The sequence below is a fragment of the Geotrypetes seraphini genome, chromosome 1 (genome assembly GCF_902459505.1).
Source record: "Geotrypetes seraphini chromosome 1, aGeoSer1.1, whole genome shotgun sequence".
Taxonomy (NCBI): Eukaryota; Metazoa; Chordata; class Amphibia; order Gymnophiona; family Dermophiidae; genus Geotrypetes; species Geotrypetes seraphini.
Genome location: NC_047084.1, coordinates 433,655,044 through 433,679,592, shown reverse-complemented (window position 1 = coordinate 433,679,592; position 24,549 = coordinate 433,655,044). Strand labels below are relative to the sequence as shown.

The following is a 24,549-nucleotide window of genomic DNA, read 5'->3' as shown; positions in this document are numbered from 1 at the left end:
GGTATTAGCATTTTTAAAAAAGCAAAACGCAGATATTTATTGTTTGCAGGAGACTCATCTGAATATAAAGGAATCTAAAAAACTAAAAGATGGGTGGGTAAAGGAATGTTTTTTTGCTCCAGCAGAAGGTAAAAAAGCAGGGGTAGCAATTCTTATAAATAAAAAATGTACGGCCAATTTTAAGGTAATAAATTCAGATCCACATGGAAGATGGATACATATTGATATAAGTATGGGAAATAATACTCTGACGTTGTTTAATATATACGCCCCTAATTCGAATCAATCAGAATTTTTTAAAAAGTTACAGAATATGTTGTTACCACTGGCTGCTTCTAATTTAGTGGTGGCTGGAGATTTTAATGCTGTAATGGATCCATTATTGGATAAAAAACCAGGTAAAAGCATAAAATCTTGGGTCAATCATGTGATTTGAAGGATATATGGCGTATTCTTCATTTTAATGATCAGGAATTTTCATTTTGTTCACATGTTCATAAATCATTTTCAAGAATAGATTATATTTTTGTTTCAACAAATAAGGTGCAACAGGTAATTAAAGCTTCCATAGATCCTATTGTTATTTCGGATCATGCGGGAGTATGGATAGAATTACAATTGGATCAATTGGAGAATGGTAGACCTCTTTGGAGATTTGATAATGCATTGCTTGTGGATGACAAATTTTTGGAAAATTTTAAAACACAAATTAATGATTTCTTTCAAATAAATTTAGTGGAGGATACATCTATTGAGAATGTATGGGATGCATTTAAAGCAACTATGAGGGGTAATATTATATCATATTCAGCTTTTGTTAGGAAACAGATTAAAATGCAGTATATAGAATTAGAAAAAGAAATTAAAATATTAGAAGCTAAATTGGTAAGTAAATGGAAACATGAGGTTTTGCAAGCTCTTTTGAAAGCAAAAGGTAAATATAATGAATTAACTTCAAAAATGATAAGAAGAGATTTGTTTTCCAAGCAAACAATGTATTATGGAAATTCTAATAAGGCGGGAAGACTATTGGCAAATTATCTTAAAGCAAAAAAAAGAAGAACTAATATAAATGGGATAAAAGATGAAAATGGTATAATAACAAATCAAACAAATATAATTTTAAAACAATTTCTAAAATTTTATAAGGACCTGTATTCTTCCGAGCCTTATTTGGAGAGACAAAAAGATGGTAAAAAATTTTTAGATTCTATTAATGGACCTAAGATTCCTGATCATATGAAACGGAGTTTAGATGAACCTATATCATTAAAAGAATTAGAAACAGCGTTGAGATCTCTTAGAGTTGGATCCGCTCCAGGTGGTGATGGTTATACAGTAGAATTTTATAAAACATTTCAAAATGTCCTTTCCCCATATTTACTAAATTTATATCAGACACAACTTATAAAAGGTGATATTAAAGGTACTATGGCTGAATCAATAGTAATTGTTTTGCCTAAGCCAAATAAAGATCCTACTTTGGTTTCAAACTACAGGCCTATATCTTTAATAAATGTGGATAATAAACTTTTGGCGAAAATTTTGGCTTTGAGATTAGCCAAAGCTCTCCCACATATTATAGACACGCATCAGACGGGTTTCGTTGCTAAATGACATTCCTCTAATAACTCTAGATTATTGTTTCATATGTTAAATTTATCAAAAAAAATGGATGAACCGGCTTTTACAGTTTCCTTGGATGCAGAAAAAGCGTTTGATAGGGTAGAATGGAATTTTATGTATCAGGCTTTAGAATGGTTTGGTATAGGTTCTGGATTTATACAAATGGTAAAAACTTTGTATAGCTTCCCGATTGCAAGATTAAATATTAATAATATGATATCTGATGGTTTTCAATTGCAGAGGGGAGTTAGACAAGGTTGTCCTTTATCTCCTTTATTATTTGATGTTGTATTAGAACCCTTATTGTTAGCAATACAGCAAGCAAGGGGGATACAGGGTATTCCATATTCTGATATGGAATATAAAATTTCAGCTTATGCAGATGATATCTTACTTTATTTGAGGAATCCAGAGTCTACCTTATCTTTTCTATTGGAATTAATTGATATGTTTGGCAAATTTTCAGGTTATAAAATTAATTGGAATAAATCTGAAATTATACCTTTAAATGTTCATTGTGTAAAAGGATTAATTGATGCATTTCCGTTCATATGGAAAGAAGAAGGATTTAAATATCTTGGCATTCAAGTTAAAAATACAATTGAAGATACCGTAAAAGAGAATGAAAAATTTGTATTAAAAAAAGTTACGGAGTTGTGCGAGCAATGGAACCCTTTACATATTTCTTGGTGGGGGAGAGTTCAAACTATTAAAATGATGATGTTGCCTGTAGTTTGTTACCAAATGAGTATGATACCTATTTATTTTCAGGGGTCCTTTTATAAAAAGCTTAATAGCATTTTAACAAAATTTCTTTGGCTTGGTAAAACACCTAGAATAGCTTTAGTAACTTTGCAAAAATCAATTAAGGAGGGAGGGGTAAATTTTCCAAATTTTTATAGGTACCATCAAGCCTATATTCTATATCAGGGTATGTATTGGATCCTCCCAGAACTTATAGATAATGCACCAGATTAGTTGTATTTGGAATGGCGCCTTATGTTTCCCCTAAATTTAGTTCATCTTCCAAGTATTAACATACCTAGAAGATACAGAGAAAATAAAATATTAATGGATACTTGGAAAACGTTGAGGTTTATAAGTAAATTAACACCTATCCCAATAAACAAATCAACTAATCAATCTTTATGGATAAACTCCAAGATCAAAATTGGCGGAGCTCAAATCCTTTGGAAGAACTGGATTATTGCAGGCATTAGATCTCTAGATGATGTTATTTCAGAAGGTAAACTGCTGGAATTTTCACAATTGCAACATAGGTTTGGTCTTAGTAAAACACAAAGTTTTAAATGGTTGCAATTGAAGCAGGCCATTCAGGTTGGGTTCCCTGAATGGAAAACATTGAATAATCAATATAGTTTAAAGTTCTTATGTTTTCAAGCAGACTTCCTAGGGCATCAAGCCGCATTGTGGTATAAATTAATATCTGGATATTTGAATAAAAAACCAAAAAATGGACTAAGAGACATTTGGAGCATTGAGATTAAGCATAAAATTACTGCATCTCAATGGCCACTAATTTGGTCTTGGAGAATGAGATGTACAGTGTCAGCATCTATGAGACAAACTTGGTTCTTTTTATTACATAGAGCTTATTGGACCCCTACACGTTTGCAAAAATTAGATAGTTCCAGGTCTAATAGATGCTGGCACTGTGGTCTGGAACCTGGGACGTTGGATCATTTACTGTATCATTGTCCCTACATTAAAAGTTTTGGAATGCAATTTGGCCACAAATTAATAAATTGATGGAAAATCATGTAGCAATATCATACGATACAGTGTTATTTGGAATGATGATGAGAAAAAAAAGTCAAATTTCACCAGAAAATAACAAGCTTTTATTAGTCATGACAGGGGTTGCCATTCAGCATATAACCAACAATTGGAAGAATTATAGAAACCTAAATTATACATTTTGGTGGAATACAATATGTCATATATTCAAAATGGAAAGAGTAATAGCAATACAAAGAGGGACATATACTAAATTTATAAAAATATGGGGGCCATTGACAAAATATTGTAATGAATGAATAGCTGAATTTCTCTTCTTCTTTTCTTCTTTTCAATATCTTCTTTGTGACACACATGGAGGGGGGGTAGTGAAAATAATTTTTACACAATATGCTATAATATGATATACAATATGTAATGAATGATTGGAAAGTACTAGAAGGGAGGGGGGAGGGTGAGGGGATAAAAATATACTTAGAATATTATGTAGTAGATATAAAAGTGATATTGTGTATTCATTAATTGTATTTCAATATTTTGTACACTTTATGTAAAATTTAAAAATGAATAAAAATTATATATAATAAAAAAAAAAAAAAACTAAATGGGACGGATATGGCCCAGAGGCTGTAGTTTGCCCATGTCTGGCCTAGATTCTGTAAAGGCTGTCTAACTTTAGTTTCTCAAAATGTGGGCGTCTACTGACATAGGCATCCAAATAAAATGGATAATAAGGTCAATTTATGACTTTAACAAGCATTAATTGGAACTTAGACGTTTAATTCCTGGACATTCATCAGAAAAAGCTGTGCCTAAAAAATGGGTGTGGCATGGGAGTGGCTTTAATTTGGATGTCCTTATACAGAATCGTATGCCGCTCAGCACCCGAACGCATCTTTAACACCTACAATGTAGATGTTGGAAAACCAGGTCTACTTTTGAGTATGAGTTGGGTGCTAGGTAGATGCTAGTTAGGTGAATGTGATTTAGGTGTCAAGTTAGGCATCCGTTTATAGATGAACGGGACTTTTATTTTTGGGCTAATGAGGACTCCAGGTTGATATTAAGCTCAAAATGTGTTTAATAATGCATTACTGAAGCAAAGCACATGAAAAAATATATATATTAAGAACATAAGAACATAAGAATTTGCCTCCGCTGGGTCAGACCAGAGGTCCATCGTGCCCAGCAGTCCGCACCCGCGGCGGCCCATCAGGTCCATGACCTGTCATGTTATCTTGATTTAGCCCTATAGCCCCCTTGTTTTTATCTATACTCTTTCCATACTCTTATCTACCCTTATCTGTATCCCTCAATCCCCCTATCCTTCAGGAATCCATCCAATCCCTCTTTGAATCCCCGTAGTGTACTCTGCCCAACCACTTCCTCCGGGAGCGCGTTCCATGTGTCCACAACCCTCTGTGTGAAGAAGAACCTCCTGGTATTTGTTCTAAACTTCTCCCCTTCCAGTTTCTCCGAGTGCCCTCTTGTGCCTGTGGTTCCCCGTAGTTTGAAGAATCTATCCTTGTCTACCTTCTCCATGCCCTTCATGATCTTGAAAATTTCTATCATGTCCCCCCTAAGCCTCCTCTTTTCCAGGGAGAAGAGCCCCAGCTTGTCCAGCCTGTCAGCATACTAAACTTCATTTCCAAAAGGTTAAGAACTTTAGCCCCCAAATAGAAGCTTTTATTATGCAATATATATATATTTTTATGTGCTTTTCTTAAGTATTGCATTATTAAACATGAAAAAATAAAAGCCCCGTTCACCTATATGTGGACGTCTCCACTACGGCTAGGAGATACCTAAGTCGTGTCCACCTAAATGAAGCCTATTTAGCGCCCAACTAATGTTCAAAAGTAGACCTGCTTTGCAATCAGTCTTCTTACTAGAGTATTTAATATTTCTCATGTACTTTGAGGAACATAGAGGCCAAAAGAAGAATTAGACAAGTGTTGAAGGTACATATTTGATATTTATCCTAGAAAAACGACTGCTTGTAAATCAAAAGGATATGCAGTTTACTCTCTGAGTGTGTGTGATGCAATGGTTAAAGCTACAGCCTTAGCACCCTGACATTGTTGATTTGAATCCCACTCTGCTCCCTGTGACAGAAGCAAAATAATAATGATTTAAAAAAGGATTGAAAGATAAATAACATAGAAAAGTGGTGCCATCATTTCACTGCATAGAATTTTAATAAAAAACAGCATAAAATCACCATTCTAATGATGTCATAATAATGAGATGTGATAACATTATAGACTTTCTATAGACATCTGTGACATCTAAAAGGCGATTCTGTAAAGACATCTGACTATTTAGACACATCTAGATTCGCTGAGTGCGATTCTCTATAGTACATCTATGCATTATAGAATCGTGCTCAGCTGGACATCTAAACCAGGGTTTCTTAACCTGCGGTACGCAGCCTGGCCACTGCCAGGGATCTCTCCCCTGCCTCTCGCAGGGAATCCCGACTTGCCCCCTCCCACCCCCCCACCTCCTGCTGAAACCGCTGCCATCAGGATGCCTCCCTGCATCCATCTGCACACCCGCTTCACAACCCTCCATCTCCGAAGACGACCTAGAGCCGACACACTCCATCCCTTCCCCAGCAGAAGCTCCATAGCAGGGACCGGCCATGGCCGCGTGCAGCGTCTGGCTCACGAGATTTCCCCCTTACGTCAATTCTGACATCAGAGACAAAGTCCCGGGCCAGCCAGGCAGTGATTGGCTGGCCTGGGACTTTCTCTCCGATGTCAAAATTGACGTTGGGAAGTCTTGCGGGCCGGCCCCTGTATGCGACCATGGCCAGTGTTTCTCATGGCCAGTGTTTCTCATGGCCATTGTTTCTCAAGTCTAAATTTAGACATTCTTTACAGAATCTAGGCCAGTTGTTCCCAACCCTGTCCTGGAGGAACACCAGGCCAATTGGGTTTTCAGGCTAGCCCTAATGAATATGCATGAAGCAAATTTGCATGCCTATCACTTCCATCATATGCAAATCTCTCTCATGCATATTCATTAGGGCTAGCCTGAAAACCCGATTGGCCTGGTGTTCCTCCAGGACAGGGTTGGGAATCACTGATCTAGGCAATAGTGTGAATGATTTATATTTTTGGTGTATGGAGTTTTATATAGACCCATCATGATATGAGTTCTTAAAGAAAACCTTGTGAGTCCATAGGCAGAGCTTTGGATTCTTGCCCGGAAATAGTTAAGAAGAAGAAATATGAACCAAGATATTGAGGTCTGCTTTTCTCTACAGTGTCTTTTATTATTTATCAAGTCTTACTTTTCTGTGTGTAGCCAATTTTAGAATCATGTCAATATGCATTTATGCTATTGCCATTACTTGCTGCCTTTACATTTATTTTGAAGAAATCATTCAGCACTGCATTTGTAACACCATGTTAATTACAAGCTTCCACATAGGATGTTTAAATTTTTAACCACATGTACTTAGATGTTACATTAAAATTGTCGATTCCTAAATGGAATTAAGCTCCCAGATTGATGTCTGTCTTTTAAATGCCCCCTGGTTCAATGCTTTATAGTTTATTATTATCATTTTTCCTTTTAAAATATCACTTTTTATTTAAGTATCATTCTTTGATGTTTTTAATTACTGTAATCTCTATATTCATTGTGTCTGTGTGATTACAGTTTGAGTTTTTTTACCTTGTTCTTATATTCTTCAATTATGATAACTATTTTACATATATTGCTCTGTTATTTTGAATTGGTTTTATTGTTCTTGAAATTGTATGATTTCAGTTATGATGTCATATTTATTTATGTTTTGTTTATTTAAATAGGGTTTTTTTTTAGCGGGGGGTTTTGTATTGTAAGCGACTCAGTGATTCATTCATAAGTACTGTATGTTCTTATTATTGTCTATATCTTTTTGTTAATTTTGGAATAATAAAATTTTTTAAAAAATCAAGTTTGTCTGTAGTGTACTGTATATTGCTTTAAGCATATGTCCTCTCTGTTGTACATTTCAGGACTCCTGAAGCAGGTTTTTTTAGCTGAAACATGGCTGGTGTCGAGTCATATAATGTTCAGTATAGGTGGTTGCCATTAAAGTTTGTTTGATTTGAAGACCTGGTCTTCTCTGCTTTGTTCTTGGGACTCTTGGTCTTTGTGCAGTGATTGACATTTTCTTTTGACTGAAGTCGTTCAACATCATCTTCTCTTTTACCAGCATTCAAAGAGTTTGCAGCATCACTTGTACAGCAGGAGATGGCTAACATGCCCCGTGGAGTGTATCATTCTGCACTGAGAGGAAGCTCCACACGTTCAGATCAAGGGAAGACTGTAGCTGGAGTGCCAAACTTTATGCTGAAAATGTATGAGAAGAACAAGCAGCCAGGCTTGAAGCCTGGGCTGGCAGGTAACTTTCCTGTTTTCAGTAGCAAATATAGCAAAAAAAAAAAAAAAAATACTACTCTTAATTAGCCACCGAGCTAACAGAATGGTGGTCTGTATATTGGCTAGTGCCTGAATAACTTCTGGATAACAGCATAAAGTTTACTGGTGCCCCTTTCCTATCCCACAATCCTGATTTTTGCCTCCCTCCTACCCTTGACGATATGAAGGTCTGAATGAGCCCACACCTACTTTCCCACCCCTATCCTTTCCCTTGTATTCCCTGGGAATAGTATCTAGTTGGATCCTATGGGTAGGAATGGTGTAATAGGAGCTGAGATTGGAGGAATAAGTAGGTATTGCCACTATAGAACCCTCATTACAAAGGATGTACAAATTAGGCCTAGGAGGCCTGAGGGGATAGGAGCTTGATCAGGGCTTCATGATGTCAGGTGTGGGAGGGGATATTGGGATTGCAGGGGAAGAGAGGTGGCGAGAGAACCTGCTTCCCTTATGTGGGTCCTGGTCAATATTCAGCCGGGGCCCACATAAGTGCCTAATGTCAGTTCTGGCTGTATTTTGTCTTTTGGTGACAAGCACATATAGAATTAGCCCCAAATATTCAACACTGGTGCTCTGACATGGCCTGGCATTGAATATGTGGGGCTAATTCTGCTTTTGGTAGTCACCATTTAAAAAAACATATTGACCAAATGTCTTTTAAGAAAATCTGAATACCACCTGCAGGTGGCAGTGAGTAAAGGACACAGTAGTGAAGCAGCACAGTAGCAGTCATTGGTGCCCAGGCAGCACTGTATTTGGAAATATTTGTCTTTAACATTTGCTATGTATTTGTTGGACAGCTGGTATGCTGATGTGCTATGATCTGCCGATCCAGACAGACAGAGATGGCAGACCAATAAATCGCTTTCTTGCCAGTAGGGGGCGTAGCTATCAACAGATGCTGACAGCACTTATACATGAAGTAAGTGCTCAAATTATGTAGTCTTAATAAGAATTGAAGGGAATGGTGGTTGTTTTTATTTTATTACTTATGTTAAAGCAGTTTGTGCAGATGTATACAATCAGCCGCAAAGAACTGCTGCCAATCTTCGGCCTCGTGGTGTTGCTGTAGCACATTAACAAGAACAAATCTGATTGCAAGAAACAGCATCCTGTTGAGCAGCTTCATGTAAAACAAAATAAAGTGACTATACCCCTTGCCAAGTTAGTGACCTATAAGTCATAAAGAGGTGAAAGTGAAGGTATATGATAAATAAACTTAAACCTCAAATTCTTTCAACAATTAATTTATTCCTTCTGCTTTTGATTTTAAATTTTTCTTAAAAGTGTGTTTGAAATAAAATGGATTGGGTATCATAGGAACCGCAAAAGCTATATCAAAACATAGCTAATTTAGCAGACATGATTATACTGTCTGCCACATTAGCACTGTTTGATAAAGCTTTTGCAATTCCTAAGTATGATCTCCCATCCATTTTATTTTAAATACGCTTTTACGTTTTAAATTTTTTTATTGATTTTTTCTTCATATAACAACAAGTGTGTCATAAAGATTCATACAATTATCTTAAGTATACACTTGATATTTCCATAACATATTGTACATACAACATATCTCATATAATCCTTGCTATAATTTTAGACATCAAATAAAAAATTTTTTAATAATTTTATCAACTATTATTCAATTATGAATCCCTTTCCCTCCCCTTATTTTGTTATCTGCACACAATATAACAACTATTATAATAATTTATTTATAATTTATGATAAAGAGAATAAACCAAACCCCCCCTCTTTTATCCAGTATCTTATTATGGGAAAAAATTTTATCAATCATTACAAAAATCTGTTAATGGTCCTCAAATCTTCTTGAACTTATCGATATATCCTTTTTGTGTTGCAAATGTATGCTCCATCTTATATATATGGCAAACTGAATTCCACCAAAAATTGTAATTTAATCTGTCATAAATACGCTTTTAAGAAAAATTCAAAAGCAAAACTGAAAGAATAAATTCATTGTGGAAAGAGTTTGAATGTCTTTTTTATTTATCAAAAAAGATCCTCGCTACAGAATACGGGAGTGGTTCACCACATTGAATGTATAACATATATAGCAAAGTGATAATGAAAAATAAATCACCCACATAAATATTGGAAAAAATTATAAGTATAGGGGAGGAGTGAATTCAGTGTTGGGGTCCCTTTCAGTTTCAAATGAGATTTACCCCCGTTGTGTTGAAGTTTCAAGTTTATTCAAGTGTCAAGGAGACTCTATGCAATAAAGATAACCACCCATACACCATACATCAAAAGCCACTGCCTAAAGTTTCAGTGTATGTAACACTTTAAATGTTGCCAAATGCAGTTGTGTTATAATATCCAATAAATGCAGTCCAATAAAAAGAGAAACTTATCTCATAGAAACATTGAAACATGATGGCAGATGAAGGCCAAATGCCCTATCCAGTCTGCCCATCCGCAATAACCATTATCTCTTCCTCTCTCTAAGAGATCCCACGTGCCTATCCCCACATGCTTGAATTCAGACTCAGTTTCTGTCTCCACCACCACCTCTTCCGGGAGACTGTTCCACATCCACACATCTACCACCCTTCCTGTAAAACAGTATTTTCTTAGATTACTCCTGAGCCTATCACTTCTTAACTTCATCCTATGCCCTATCATGCCAAAGCTTCCTTCAAGGGAGTAAACAGGCAGATAGACAAGGGCGATCCGGTCAACATTCTATATCTGGATTTTCAGAAGGCATTCAACAAGGTCCCACATGAACGACTACTTTGAAAAATTGCGAGCCATGGAATCGAGAGTGAAATACTCATGTGGATTAAAAACTGGCTGGAGCATAGGAAACAGAGAGTGGGGGTAAATAGACAATACTCGGACTGGAAGAGCGTCACCACTGGGGTGCCATAGGGCTCGGTGCTTAGATCTGTGCTCTTTAACATCTTTATAAATGATTTGGACATTGGTACGAGTGAGGTGATTAAATTTGTGGCCGATATGAAGTTATTCAGAGTAGTGAAGACACAGGGGGATTGTGAAGATCTGCAACGTGACATAATCAATCTCGAGAAATGGTCATCGACATGGCAAATGAGGTTCAATGTGGATAAGTGTAAAGTGATGTGTGTCGGTAACAAAAATCTCATGCACGAATACAGGATGTCCAGGGCAGTACTTGGAGAGACCTCCCAGGAAAGAGACTTGGGAGTTCTGATTGCGTGAGCAGACTGCTGGTCAATATGGACCACTGGTCTGACCCAGCAGTGGCAATTCTTATGTTCAAATGAAAGAGACTCAACTCATGTGCATTTACACCATATAGATATTTAAAAGTCTCTGTCATATCTCTCCTATCCCCCCTGTCCTCCATAGTATACATATTGAACTCTTTAAGTTTGTCCCCATAAGCTTTATGATGAAAACCATGCACCATTTTAGTAGTCTTCCTCTGGACCAACTCCATCCTTTTTATATCTTTTTGAAGGTGTGGCCTCCAGAATTGTACACAATAGTCTAAATGAGTCTCACCAGGGCCTTATACAGAGGCAACAATACCTCCTTTTTCCTACTGGCCATACCTCTCCTTACGCAACCTAGCATCCTTCTAGCTTTCGCCATCACCTTTTCAACCTGTTTGACCACCTTAAGATCATCATATACAATCACACCCAAGTCCTGCTCTTCTGTTGTGCACATAAGTTCTTCACCCTCTAAACTGTACCATTCCCTCTGGTTTTTGCTGCCCAAACGCATGACCTTGCATTTCTTAGCATTAAATTTTAGCTGCCAAATTTCAGACCATTCTTCAAGCTTTGCCAAGTCTTTCTTCATGTTATTCACACCATCCGATGTGTGTACTGTATTACAGATTTTGGTGGTATCCGCAAAGAGGCAAATCTTACCCGACAGCCTTTCAGCAATATCATTTATAAAAATGTTAAAAAGAACAGGCCCAAGAACAGAACCTTGAGGCACACCACTGGTAACATCCCTTTCCTCAGAGCGATCTCCATTGATCACAACCCTCTGTCGCCTTACACTCAACCAGTTCATGTCACTTTGGGACCCATCCCAAGGGCACTCCGTTTATTTTTTAGACGTCTGTGTGGAACACTATCAAAGACTTTGCTAAAATCTAAATACATCACATCTAGCGCACATCCTCTATCGAATTCTCTGGTCACCCAGTCAAAGAAATTGATCAGATTTGTCTGACAAGACCTACCTCTAGTGAATCCATTTTGCCTCCAGTCCTGTAATCCACAGGATTCCAGAAACTTGACCATTCTCTGTTTTAAAAATGCTTCCATTAATTTGCTTACCACAGAAGTCAGACTTACCAGCTTGCACACTTCCCCCTCCCCATTGTCAGTTTCGGCAATCGCGATTTCACATATTCGTGATTTAAGGGGGAGGGGGAAAAACCCATAGTTTAGCCTTCTCCCCGGCATCCCGGCCTTACCTGGTGGTCTAGCGGGCTTTCGGGGCAAGAGCGATCTTCCTACGCTCCTGCCCCGTGTAGATCGCCAATAGGAAATGGCTGTGGGGAGTTCCCGTCATAGTCTTGAGAGACTATGGGAACTCACAGCAGCCATTTCCTATTGGTGATCTGCACGGGGCAGGAGCGTAGGAAGATCGCTCCTGCCTTGATAGCCCACTAGACCACCAGGTAAGGCCGGGATGCCAAGGGGAATGCGGGAGTGAGACGAGGATGGGTCAGAGCCGGACCAGAAGATATTTGCGGTATTTCACCATTCGCGGTCCGGCTCTGCCCCTATCGCCCGCAAATCTGGAGGGAGAAGTGTAATTCCCTACTTCTTCCTTACTTCCACTTTTGTGGAGAGGGACCACATCCGCCCTTCTCCAGTCCTCTGGTACCACTCCCAACTCTAGAGACTCATTGAAAAGGTCTGTCAGCGGAGCAACCAGAACTTCCCTAAGTTCCTTCAGCACCCTCAGATGTACATCATCTGGCTCCATCGCTTTGTCTACCTTTATTTTAGCTAACTCCTCATGAACACAACCGTCTGAAAATGGATAAGGGTCTATTACTCCTCCATCCCTATTCCCGCTTGCCTTCTGTGGTCCCACTCCTGGTGCTTCAGCCGTGAACACAGAACAGAAATATTTGTTAAGCAATTCAGCCTTTTCTTTATCAGTTTCTACATGTTCCTCCCCTTCACCTTTGAGTCTCACAATGCCACTTTTTACACTTCTTCCTATCACTAATATATCTATAAAATTTCTTGTCTCCCCGTTTAACCGTGTCAGCTATTTTTTCTTCTATTTGCATCTTTGCTTTCCTGACTACTCGACCAGCTTTTCTTAACTTTTTCAGATATTTTTCCTGTCTTCCTCTTTCTGCGATCATTTGTAGTTTATGAAAGCTAACCTCTTATTCCTTACCTTCTCAGCTACTACTTTTGAGAACCAGAGCAGACTTCTTTTTCTCTTACTTACTTGCCTCACAAAAAGGTTTGTCACCCTTATAATCACTCCTTTCATTTTTGCCTACCGCATTTTCACTCGTTCCAGACGGTCCCATCTAGACAATAATTCTTTGACGTAAACCCCCATCCGAACATAGTTCTTTTTAGTCTAGAATCTTTGCTTTTGAATGAGCCCTCTCTATACCCATCTTAATATTAAACTGTTCCATGCAATGATCACTGGATGCCAGATGATAACCCACTGTAACATCAGAAACACTTTCCCCATTTGTAAGCTCTAAGTCCAGTATGACACCATCCCACGTGGGTTCCATTATCAACTACTGGAACAGTTCTCCTTGTAGAGAATCCAGGATCTCCCTACTTCTAGAACAGTGGACCCCAACCCTGTCCTGGTGGACCACTAGGCCAATCGGGTTTTCAGGCTAGCCCTAATGAATATGCATGAGAGAGATTTGCATATAATGGAAGTGACAAGCATGCAAATCTGCTCCATGCATATTCATTAGGGCTAGCCTGAAAACCCAATTGGCCTGGTGGTCCTCCAGGACAGGGTTGTGGATCACTGTTCTAGAAGACCCCGCAATAGGGATACCCCAATCAACATCCGGCATGTTAAAATAACATATTTTCAAGACTTCCCTTTTTGCGAAAATGCACTTATCGCATAAAGCCTATATTGTCTCCTTACGATTTCCGTATAGTAGTTCAGGCAATGGTATTATCTAGACTTGACTATTGCAATGTTCTGTATCTTAGAATAACTAAGACAAGATGCAGGGCATTGCAAGTTGTGCAGAACGTTGCAGCAAGATTGATAACAGGTGTATCTAAATACAATCATATCTCGCCCTATCTCCAACAATTGCACTGGCTGCCTGTTGTTTTTAGATCTCAATATAAAGCAATAATGATTTGCCATCAATTCTTGTATGGAACCATACCTGAATTGTTTAAAAGTAAGATGTCAAATTATTTATCATCTAGGTCTCTGCATTCTGAGAACTCGGTGTTATTAAAAATATGCTGAGACCAGTAAAATGGCCTTTTGCTGTGCGGGGGTCAAATTGTGGAATTCACTTGTCGGTCAATTACGAAAATGTCATGATGAGTAATTTCAAAAAACTATTAGAAACGCAGTTATTTGTTAATTCATTTTTCTAGGAACTGATTTTAGCGGTTGTTCTTTTGATGGGCACTTCACGTTTTTTTCTGATGATTATATGTTAATGTTTGATTTTATTTGTTTTATTGAATTATGTATGTAATGATATGTAAACCGTTTAGGTTTAAACGGTATATACATTTTTAAAATAAATAAATCTCTATCTACTTCTTCCATCTGTGAAGGAGGCCTGTATATCACACCATATAAATATATTTACCATTCCCTCTTTCCAAATTGATCCACAGTGTCTCTTCCTTGCCCTGTAGATCCTACAATTGTGTGGCTTTAATATGCTCTTTAACATATAATGCTACCCTCCCTCCTCTTCTTCCTAACCTGTCTTTCCTGAACAGATTATAGCCCAGTATAACTACATCTCAGTCATAGTTCTCCATGAACCACGTCTCCGTGATCGCCACTATATCCAACTCCTCTTCTTCCATCACAGCTTCCAGAGCCAGAATCTTGTTTCCCATACTTTGAGCATTAGTATATACTGCTTTCCAGATATTGCCCCTTTTTCCCATCCATGTAGAGGTATTCAGTGATTTACTTACCTGAGAGCTTATACTCACCCAGGAGCTTTGATCACCCTACCCCATCACTTCTAGTTTAAAGCCATCTTCAATAGATTAGCTAGCCTGCTGCCAAATACACTTCTTCCCTTCTTTGATAGATGCACACCATCCCTGCTCAGCAGCCCTCGGAAAATCAACCCATGGTCCAGGAAGCCAAAACGCTCTCGACGACACCATCCACGTAGCCACACATTCATCTCCAGGATGCGAGATTCTCTGCCCTGGCCTTTACCCTCGACAGGGAGGATGGGCGAGAATACCACCTGCACACCTGACTGCTTTACCTTCTCTCCCAGAGCCACAAAGTCACTTTTGACATGTTTGCAGGGGTACCTGGCAGTATCGTTAGTGCCAATGTGGATGAGCAGCATCAGATAGTAGTCATCAGGCTTGATCAGCCTCAGCAAGCTCTCCGTAACATTTTGGATTTTGGCACCAGGTAGACAGCATACTTCTCGTGACATTGTGTCTTGTCTGCAGATGGATACTTCTGTACCCCTCAGAAGGGAAATGCCAACTACCACTATCTTACGCCTCCTGGTGGTCAAAGATCCAGTAATTTTTGGGATCTCAAGCTTTGGTCCTTCCTCTCCTTGGGATGCTCTCATCTCCTCCACTTCCAGGACAGCATACCGCCACTGATGCCCCCTGAACTGGCTGCCTAAATTACCTCTAAATTACCCTTCACATTTCTCCAGCTGATTTTAACAAGGACAATCTGCACAAACCTGAAACACCTAAACGAATAGAAGAATAGAATGAGTGAATAGAATGCTAGGTGTAATCAAGAAGGGTATTACAGCAGAACAAAAGAAGTTATCCTGCCGTTGTATCGGGCGATGGTGCGCCCGCATTTGGATTACTGCATACAATATTGGTCGCCGTACCTTAAGAAGGATATGGTGTTACTCGAGAGGGATCAGAGGAGAACGACACGTCTGATAAAAGGTATGGAAAACCTGTCATACACTGAGAGACTGGAGAAACTGGGTCTCTTTTCCCTGGAGAAGAGGAGACTTAGAGGGGATATGATAGAGACTTACAAGATCATGAAGGGCATAGAGAGGGACAGATTCTTCAAAATTTCGAAAAATGAAAGAAAAAGAGGGCACTCGGAAAAGCTGATAGGGGACAGATTCAAAACGAATGCTAGGAAGTTCTTTTTTACCCAACGTGTGGTGGACACCTGGAATGCGCTTACAGAGGACGTAAGAGGGCAGAGTACGGTACTGGGGTTTAAGAAAGGATTGGACAATTTCCTACTGGAAAAGGGTATAGAGGGGTATAGATAGAGGATTACTGCACAGGTCCTGGACCTGCTTGGGCCGCCGCGTGAGCGGACTGCTGGGCGCGATGGACCTCAGGTCTGACCCAGCGGAGGCATTGCTTATGTTCTTATGTTCTTAAACCCTCTCGCCAGATCTGGAAACTTACCCTTTTCCCCACCCCTGAAGAGGTACTGAGAGGATCTGCTCTTCTGAGAGAAAAAAAAAACACATCTATTGGAACATCTTGTCTGGTGGTATTCAAACTTGGAAAAGGTAGACTTGGGTTTTCGTAGGTTATATTTTTGTAGTTCTCTTTTTTAGCTCAGTAAAATCAGTCAAGCAATAGTGTAACTTTTAGAGCAGGGGTCTCAAAGTCCCTCCTTGAGGGCCGCAATCCAGTCAGGTTTTCAGGATTTCCCCAATGAATATGCATGAGATCTATGTGCATGCACTGCTTTCAAGCATATTCATTGTGGAAAACCTGAAAACCCGACTGGATTGTGGCCCTCAAGGAGGGACTTTGAGATCCCTACTATAGAGTATGTTAGGGTTTAATACAAAATAGTGTTTTAGCCTAGATTAATGATTTAGGTTACATTTCAGGGCATATCATCAGATTAGGGCACAAATAGCTGTTGAGAAAAAGCTCTGGTGTTAATTTAGTTCCCTCCTATCCACCCCAAGGCAGAGCTTTTTGATTTATAGGCTCTCCAGCCAACCAGGAACATGGAATTACTTAGGTAGGATTTTTCTGCCCTTTTTTTTTTTCTTCCAGGTGTAAGTACTTCTGCACCACAGTATGGCTGGGAAACATCGTATCACCAATGTTTTTTCTGAGTTGGCTTTGTGTCTGTTTCTCACTTGTTAATATTTTGCAGAGCAAACCAGTTTATAATTTACTTACATTGTACCCTTGTACCCCCTTGTCTTGAATTTGCAGGTATGTGCTTGGCTTTGGGACTGAACTAAGGTTGTTTGCTGATTCACAGGCTAAGGGGGTGGAGCATGTGTTCAGAAAAGATGTAGATTTCTGCAACGTCCGGCCTGCGGGTTGGGATTAAACACCTAGCATATGGAATGCTCCAGGGACTAACAGAAAGAAGATTATCAAAGGTATAAACCTAATCTTCCAGTGAGCATCTTTGGACTATTGGACTCTGCCATGTTGCATTTCTAAATGAGAAAATAACTTCTGGTACAATGTACTAATGCTGGTACAATGTACTAATACTGTTTTTGATACTACAGTACTTTCCTCCATGTGTCATCATCCTCTCTGTTCCATTACCCACTCCCCCCAGGAACATTTCTGTTTATTGTCCTATCCACCACAAATTTTCATCGCATTTCAGGAGATCCAGATGAGGGATATTTTTTGGGGGGAGGGAAGGGGAGGCAACATATACCTGTGCACATCTAGAATGTAGGCTCTATTATTTCTATGTGCAACTTATTGTTCTTAGTTGAAATTTATCTGATTCTGTTATAACTATAACAAAGCTCTGAGGAGGCAAATTTTCATTGCCATTTCTTTACACTGAAAAGGACTTCCCTTGCATTACAACTAAAGAAAAACCAAAACATGCTTCTGATTTTACATTTTAAATATCCTTTAACATTGCTCATGCTTCACTTAGATACATTTTAATGAATCTGGAGCTGAGCTCTAGCAGCTGGAAAAATGAATCTGAAGAAAAAGTTAAAAGTTAGAAAACAAAAAGTTGTGTTTTCCTATCTGTTCTCCTTTACTATCACAAATGACATCTGTGGTCAATAAAGCCAACTAATTGAATTAAGATTCTGAATAAAACAGTGCCATAGTCAAATGCCTTGAAAGATAAACATACATTTAATAGAAGCTGAAAGCTCTGAAATGAATACTTGGTTGTGAGAATTGTGCCTGATGTGTTTTACTGTATCTCCTACAACCAACCCATGGTTTTCCATGTACCAGAATTATAGTGCCATAGGCACCAGTAGGACATCAAAGGGCCTTGATTTCAAAGGCCACTGCTAGATGCATGCAGGCAAGCATTAGTGAGCCCCCATATTTGTGTAGCTTTCTACATGGGTAAAAGTAAAAATTAACAAGCAAAGTTTGACTGACATACATTTGGACTTACAGTGGTACCTCGGTTTACGAGTGCATCAGTTTGCGAGTGTTTTGCAAGACGAGCAAAACATTCGCAAAATCGGCGCCTTGGAAACTGAGCGTGCCTCGATTTTGCGAGCGGCACCCCCTCCCCCCCCCCCCCCCCCCGCGTGATCTGGCACCCTCCCCCCCCGAAATCCTACATTACAACCCTCAAACAGTTGACTGAAATGCTCTTCAAATGTGTTAATTTCAATTTTGCCCTCTATATATAGTAGCTGCAAACAATCTCTTAAATGTGTTATAGAATTTGTAATGGTTGACAATCCAAAATAAAGTGAGTTTTTGAAATATATCCTTGAAGTATTGTAGAATCAATAGTAGTATTCATTTTTAATGTTTTTTTTTTTTTTTTTTTAATCTTTATTCCTTTTTATTTCTTTCAACAAGTGTACAGTATTATTACAATTAATTTACATAACACACTTGGCATTCTTAAACAATATTATTATACATGTTTTTATTCCCCCCCCCCCCCACCTCCCACCCTTTTCCATATCAATAAAATATTCCTTCCAAATTTATATATAATTATACATCCCTTTTTGATAATACAATTAATCTGACATGAAATCTGTCCCTCCCCCCATCCTTCTTCCTCAAACACTTTAAACATTTTATTATACCCAGTAATGCACAACAATAAATATCCCATCCTATTACATATATCTCCTTATTTTTCATAACAACATCTTTCCAATATTTTTCCCTCCCTATCCCTCCCATCCCATCCCATTTCTATATATTATCCCCAAGGAAAAAGAATAAACTTTACTCGTTATAATATTCAATTAATGGCCTCCACACCTCTTGAAATCTTTTAAAATACCCCCTCTGTATCGCAAAAAATCTTTCCATCTTATACATATGACAAACTGAGTTCCACCAAAAATTACAATTCAATCTAGAACAGTCTTTCCAATTAGTTGTTATCTGTTGAATTCCCACTCCCGTAAGAATCAACAATAATTTATTGTTTGCTGCAGATATTTGCCATTTGGCCCTCATACACATTCCAAAAATCACTGTGTCATAGGATAAAGCCACATGACTCTCCATCAACATATTAACTTGATCCCATATTGATATCCAAAATGCTTGAATACATGGACAATAAAATAAAAGATGGTCTAGAGTTCCAACTTCAATTTTACAATGCCAGCATCTATTAGACTTAGAGCAATCTAATTTTTGTAATCTAGTAGGGGTCCAGAATGCTCTATGCAACAAAAAGAACCATGTTTGCCTAATAGATGCTGACATCGTACCTTTAATTCTCCAAGACCAAATACGTGGCCATTGAGATGCATTAATCTGATGCTTAATCTCAATGCTCCAAATATCTCTTAATCCATTTTTAGGCTTCTTATTCAAATAATTAGATATAATTTTATACCACTTTGCGGCCTGGTGACCCAGAAAATCTGCCTGGAAACATAAGAATTCTAAGCTGTAATGATCATTTAAAGATTTCCATTCAGGGAACCCCACCTGAATAGCCTGCTTCAATTGCAACCACTTATAACTTTGTTTTTTATTCAGACCATATTTATGTTGCAATTGTGAAAATTCAAGCATCTTATCATTATCAATTACTTCCGTTAATGATCTTATACCTGCTTTAATCCAATCTTTCCAGATACCTAGTCTGAACAAGCAGGTCAAGGTGGTTTGCAAAATTAGTAGTATATGTAAGCTCAGTGGTGTACTGAGGGAGGTTGGTGCTTGGGGTGGTGGCAGCAGGTATTGCTGTGCTCTTCCCAGTTGCTTGAGTGCCACTCACCCACCCCCCCGTGTACCTCTTGAAATGTTCACTGGTGCGAGCAGCATCTTCCATCTGCTGTTTGCACTGGCCTCAGCTTTCTTCTGACATCATGTCCTAGCCCCTCAACCAGGAAGTGATGTCAGAAGGGAGCAGAGGCTGGTGCGAGCAGCAAGTGGAAGATGCTGCTAGTGTAGGTGAACATTTCCAGAGATATGCAGAGGGGTGGAGAGGAAAAGAGGCACCGGTAGCCCACACAATGACAGCACCAGGGGTGATCTGCTCCCCCTTATTATGCCACTGTGTAAGCTTGAGTCTTTTAGTGGCCCCTGGAACTTTCTTGTATTCATACTGTGGCCTTTTACATGAAAAAAGGTTGGAGAACATTGACCTAGAATCTATTTACCAGTATTTCTATATATCTAAGGGAACTAGCATGGTAGTCAAGTTACTCTGCTTAGAGAAACCTGCAACTTTTCAGCTGCCTTCACTATGTGTCTGATCATAAATGAACACTTACTTTATTGCTGGTTCTTGTACAATTTAGTGGATTCTGCAGTCTTGTTTAACTTGACCAATCAGAAGACTACCCCAATTTCCAGAAACATAATGCCTTGACTTGGATACCTCATCCTTGTACACAGACAGACCCTTACATCTCCTCAGAATATTTTTACCATCCCTGAGCTTTCTAACGTGGAAAGGAGAAACATGCCATTGTGACACACTGTGTTACTTTCCAGTTTGATTCTGCTGGTTATACCACACTCTATGTAGTTTAGTGTCCCTCTAGCCTTGGCCACTGCCTTATCACATTGCTGCACTATTTTAAGATTGTAAAGGGTCATGAATTTGTTATATTGCCTTTCTGTGGTACATAAGACACTATCACTCTAAGGTCAGTTTTCTTCTATTGCAATGCCTCTGATGCAAAATCATTCACAACAGCAGATGTGAGCTAAACTATGAATAAAAAAATTCTCTACAGATGCAGGTATGCAGAAAAATGTAATTACATTTCATCCAATTTTTCATAGAAAAGCTGTGTGATATTTTGCTACCAGTGGAAATGGTATGCAAAATTCCATACATTTTAGTATACTGTATTAGCCTTTTCTTTGAGTAAAAAAAAATGATAGTGGCACCACTGCTATGAACTAGTATGTGTGGCTCAAAACTACCCTGTTTTAATTCTTCTCCGTACGTTGTGTTTGACATTCTTGATAACTGATACTACCACTAATAAGTTTCAAAGTTGTACTAACTCCACCACTTTTTCCTTGTGCTACTATATGCCAATATGTGTGCATACTTTTTTTTTTTTTTCCTTCATGCCCTTTGTGCGCTTGTAAGTATATACATAAATGTAGCATAATGTATTTTTCATGCATACTCTGATTTTTATTTTTCTGCTCTATTTTTGTCTCATTTGTATCAGAGTTCAAATGTACAAGAAATATGATTAACTATTCTACATGTAAAAGTAAAATAAACTTATTGTAGGATGAGAGTTTGGCAGTGTACTTTGGTTTTCACCCATGGACACTCTCTCTGCCACATGCAGGTCAGCATCCAGCCTTCAGATTGGCATCGCTCTATTGTGCTCCCTCACTCTTGGCTGGCATTCATGAACCGAACATACCATGCTGTTTTGCAGGTATGAATTACTCCACTGTCTTGTGTATCTAAAATGTTTCTGTGGAACTGTCATGGAAATTGTGAATGGGAACATTCTTACTATTTAATCCTAGGGGACCTTAAAGATGTTACTGTGAAATTGTCATTGGCTTAACCTTTGATGAAAAATTACATGTAAGAGAACTACAGACCAGTTGCAGATTTACCTTTCTTTCCATACAGGTGGTGAGAGCTATCATTTTTCAATATGCAGCATTCTTCTCTGTTGGTCATTTCTTGGATTTTTGCTAATCTGGCTTTAAGGACAAATGTAATATGAAAACAGTCCTGACCAATATGATGGACAGCTTGAGTGTGGCTCAAGTTAAAGAAAATACTTTTGATTTTGTTAAATTTGTTGGCAGGCTTTGATACCATTAACTAGAATTGTGGCCTTTGGTACTTAAGGCTGGGTAGCACAGGGAGAAGTTATCAAGATGAACTACCACTGAGACATGTTATTTTACAGTTAACCCCAGTTATTAGCAATTAGGTTTCAAAGGTTTCATTGCATAAATGTGCTAAAGTAGTATGAGCTGGGGCCAAGTAACATGTTTTAATAGTAACCCCACATTGACAACTATGCCTCATAATAGTTTAAATCTTTTCTATTGAATTGTATATCATCTGTGATACTGAGAGGAAGATTTACTCACTGGGTCTACTGAAGTGTGGCATTTCTCAGGGAGCAATTATATCGCCAACATTGTCTTTCTCTTTATGCTCATTACTGGATATAATCAAATCTGAAGATTTCCTAGTAGAGTGTTCTGCCAGAGATCTACAGATAATGTCCATCGGATGAGGATTGAATTTACCTTGTATAGAATGTGGCGCAGTGGTTAAAGCTATATCCTCAGCACCCTGAGGCTGTGGGTTCAAACCCACGCTGCACTTTGTGACTCTGAGCAAGTCACTTAATCTCCCCCATTGCCCCAGGTACATTAGATAGATTGTGAGCCCGCCAGAACAGACAGGGAAAAATGCTTGAGTATAATTCATATAAACCGTTCTGAGCTCCCTTGGAAGGACGGTATAGAAAATCGAATAAATAAATAGATTAAAACCTGCTGGGAAAAAGCATTTGTTTGGATTGTGATAAAATAGTCTTTCATTGAATAACTTGAAAACCAAGGTTTAATAATTAATAAGGTTGGAGAGTGTGTTGCTAGCAAGTTTAGTATAAACTGCAAATGCATTACAATAATTTAATGAATTGAATAATAGTCACCTGCACCCCCATTCTAATAAATCAGTATCCAGATATAAGTTTAAATTTATTTTTTTTTAAATTCTTTATTCATTTTTAATCTTACATCAAGTGTACAAATAATAAAACATTTGAAATTAAATACATCACTTGAATTTCTTTCTAATATAACATCAAATATATAAATTTATTCCCTTCCCACCCCCCCTTTCCTTTAACATTTAATCAAAAATATACAATATAAATATTCTTTTTATTTTTTTATTTTTATTAAACCTACAGTAAACTATAAACCACCCTCCTCCCCCCATTTGCAAATATACTTTCACTAGAAAATGGTGTCTATTCATTACAATAAGTTGTCAATGGCCCCCAGATCTTTTAAAATTTATTATAATACCCTTTTTGAGTAGCAATTATGCTTTCCATTTTATAAATGTGACACAACGAATTCCACCAGAAGGTATAAGTTTAAATTTAAAATACACCTGCCATATCACCTGGGATAACTACCATCCTCTTCCTAAAATTTTCCCTAAAAACATTAGAAAAGCCACCTATTGTTAAACTTCCTTTTCTTCCACTACCTGGTTATAGAACTTGACCAGTTAATACCCTCAGATTTATTCACGTTCCATTAGATTTATTCACCCCAAATCAGTTGCCCATCTCTCTCATACTCTTTCATCTTTTCTTGTTGCCCAGTTCCAACCCCATCTAGCAGAAGAATAAACTAACCCCCTATTTTACGAAGCCGCACAGCAACAGCCTCAAAGCCCTATAAATCTCTATGGGCTTCGGGGCCATTACCACAGCGCAGCCGCTAGTGCGGCTTCATAAAACAGGCCCTAAATGTCATCAGCAAACTAAACTTCCTAACCAATTCCCTAATGGGGACAGGTATTCATAAGCAACCTAGGGAGAGTGATAAGCCTTGAGTCACAAATTCCCTACTTCAGTCTCCTACCAGTAGACCCACCCCCATTAAACCTAAATTTATAAAGCTTATCCAACATAAATGAGCTAATCCAGCACAATATCTTATAACAAAAAGTCCAAGACTTTCATGTTTTTCAATAAGTATTCCTATTTCAAGTATATCAAAGGCTGCACTGAGATTGATTGGAAAAAAAAAATACTTGTACCGTTTTCCATTCATTCCACCAAAAATAGACCTCATTGAAGAGTGCTACCATCATTGACTCTGTCTAAATCCATCCAAACCCATGCCCAGTAAATCAAATGTTACTAAATAACTACTGACTTGTGCTATCATTTCCTTTTCTAAAAGTTTAGCTACCATTGGCAAATGTAAGATTGGTCTGAATTTTTCAAAAAGGTCATTATATAAACTATACTTTTTCAACAAAAGGGTTGACAGCTGGGACAAATAGGGAAAATACTAAAGAGTACCTGGTTACTATTCAATGTATTATAAACTGCTTTGATATCCATGGATAAAGGTAGCATAT

General features: G+C 38.2%; 1 protein-coding gene across 3 annotated transcripts in view; it reads left to right on the top strand.

Annotated features, from left to right (window-relative positions):
• The window catches only part of FOCAD (focadhesin), a 471,722-nt gene that overhangs the window by 268,079 nt on the left and 179,094 nt on the right, over nucleotides 1–24,549 (top strand). For all 3 annotated transcript variants that reach the window (XM_033919504.1, XM_033919495.1, XM_033919513.1), the window contains 3 exons: nucleotides 7,595–7,783; nucleotides 8,622–8,743; nucleotides 21,755–21,847. In XM_033919504.1, coding sequence (XP_033775395.1) covers nucleotides 7,595–7,783; nucleotides 8,622–8,743; nucleotides 21,755–21,847 — 404 coding nt within the window. The remainder of the gene's footprint in view (nucleotides 1–7,594; nucleotides 7,784–8,621; nucleotides 8,744–21,754; nucleotides 21,848–24,549) is intronic.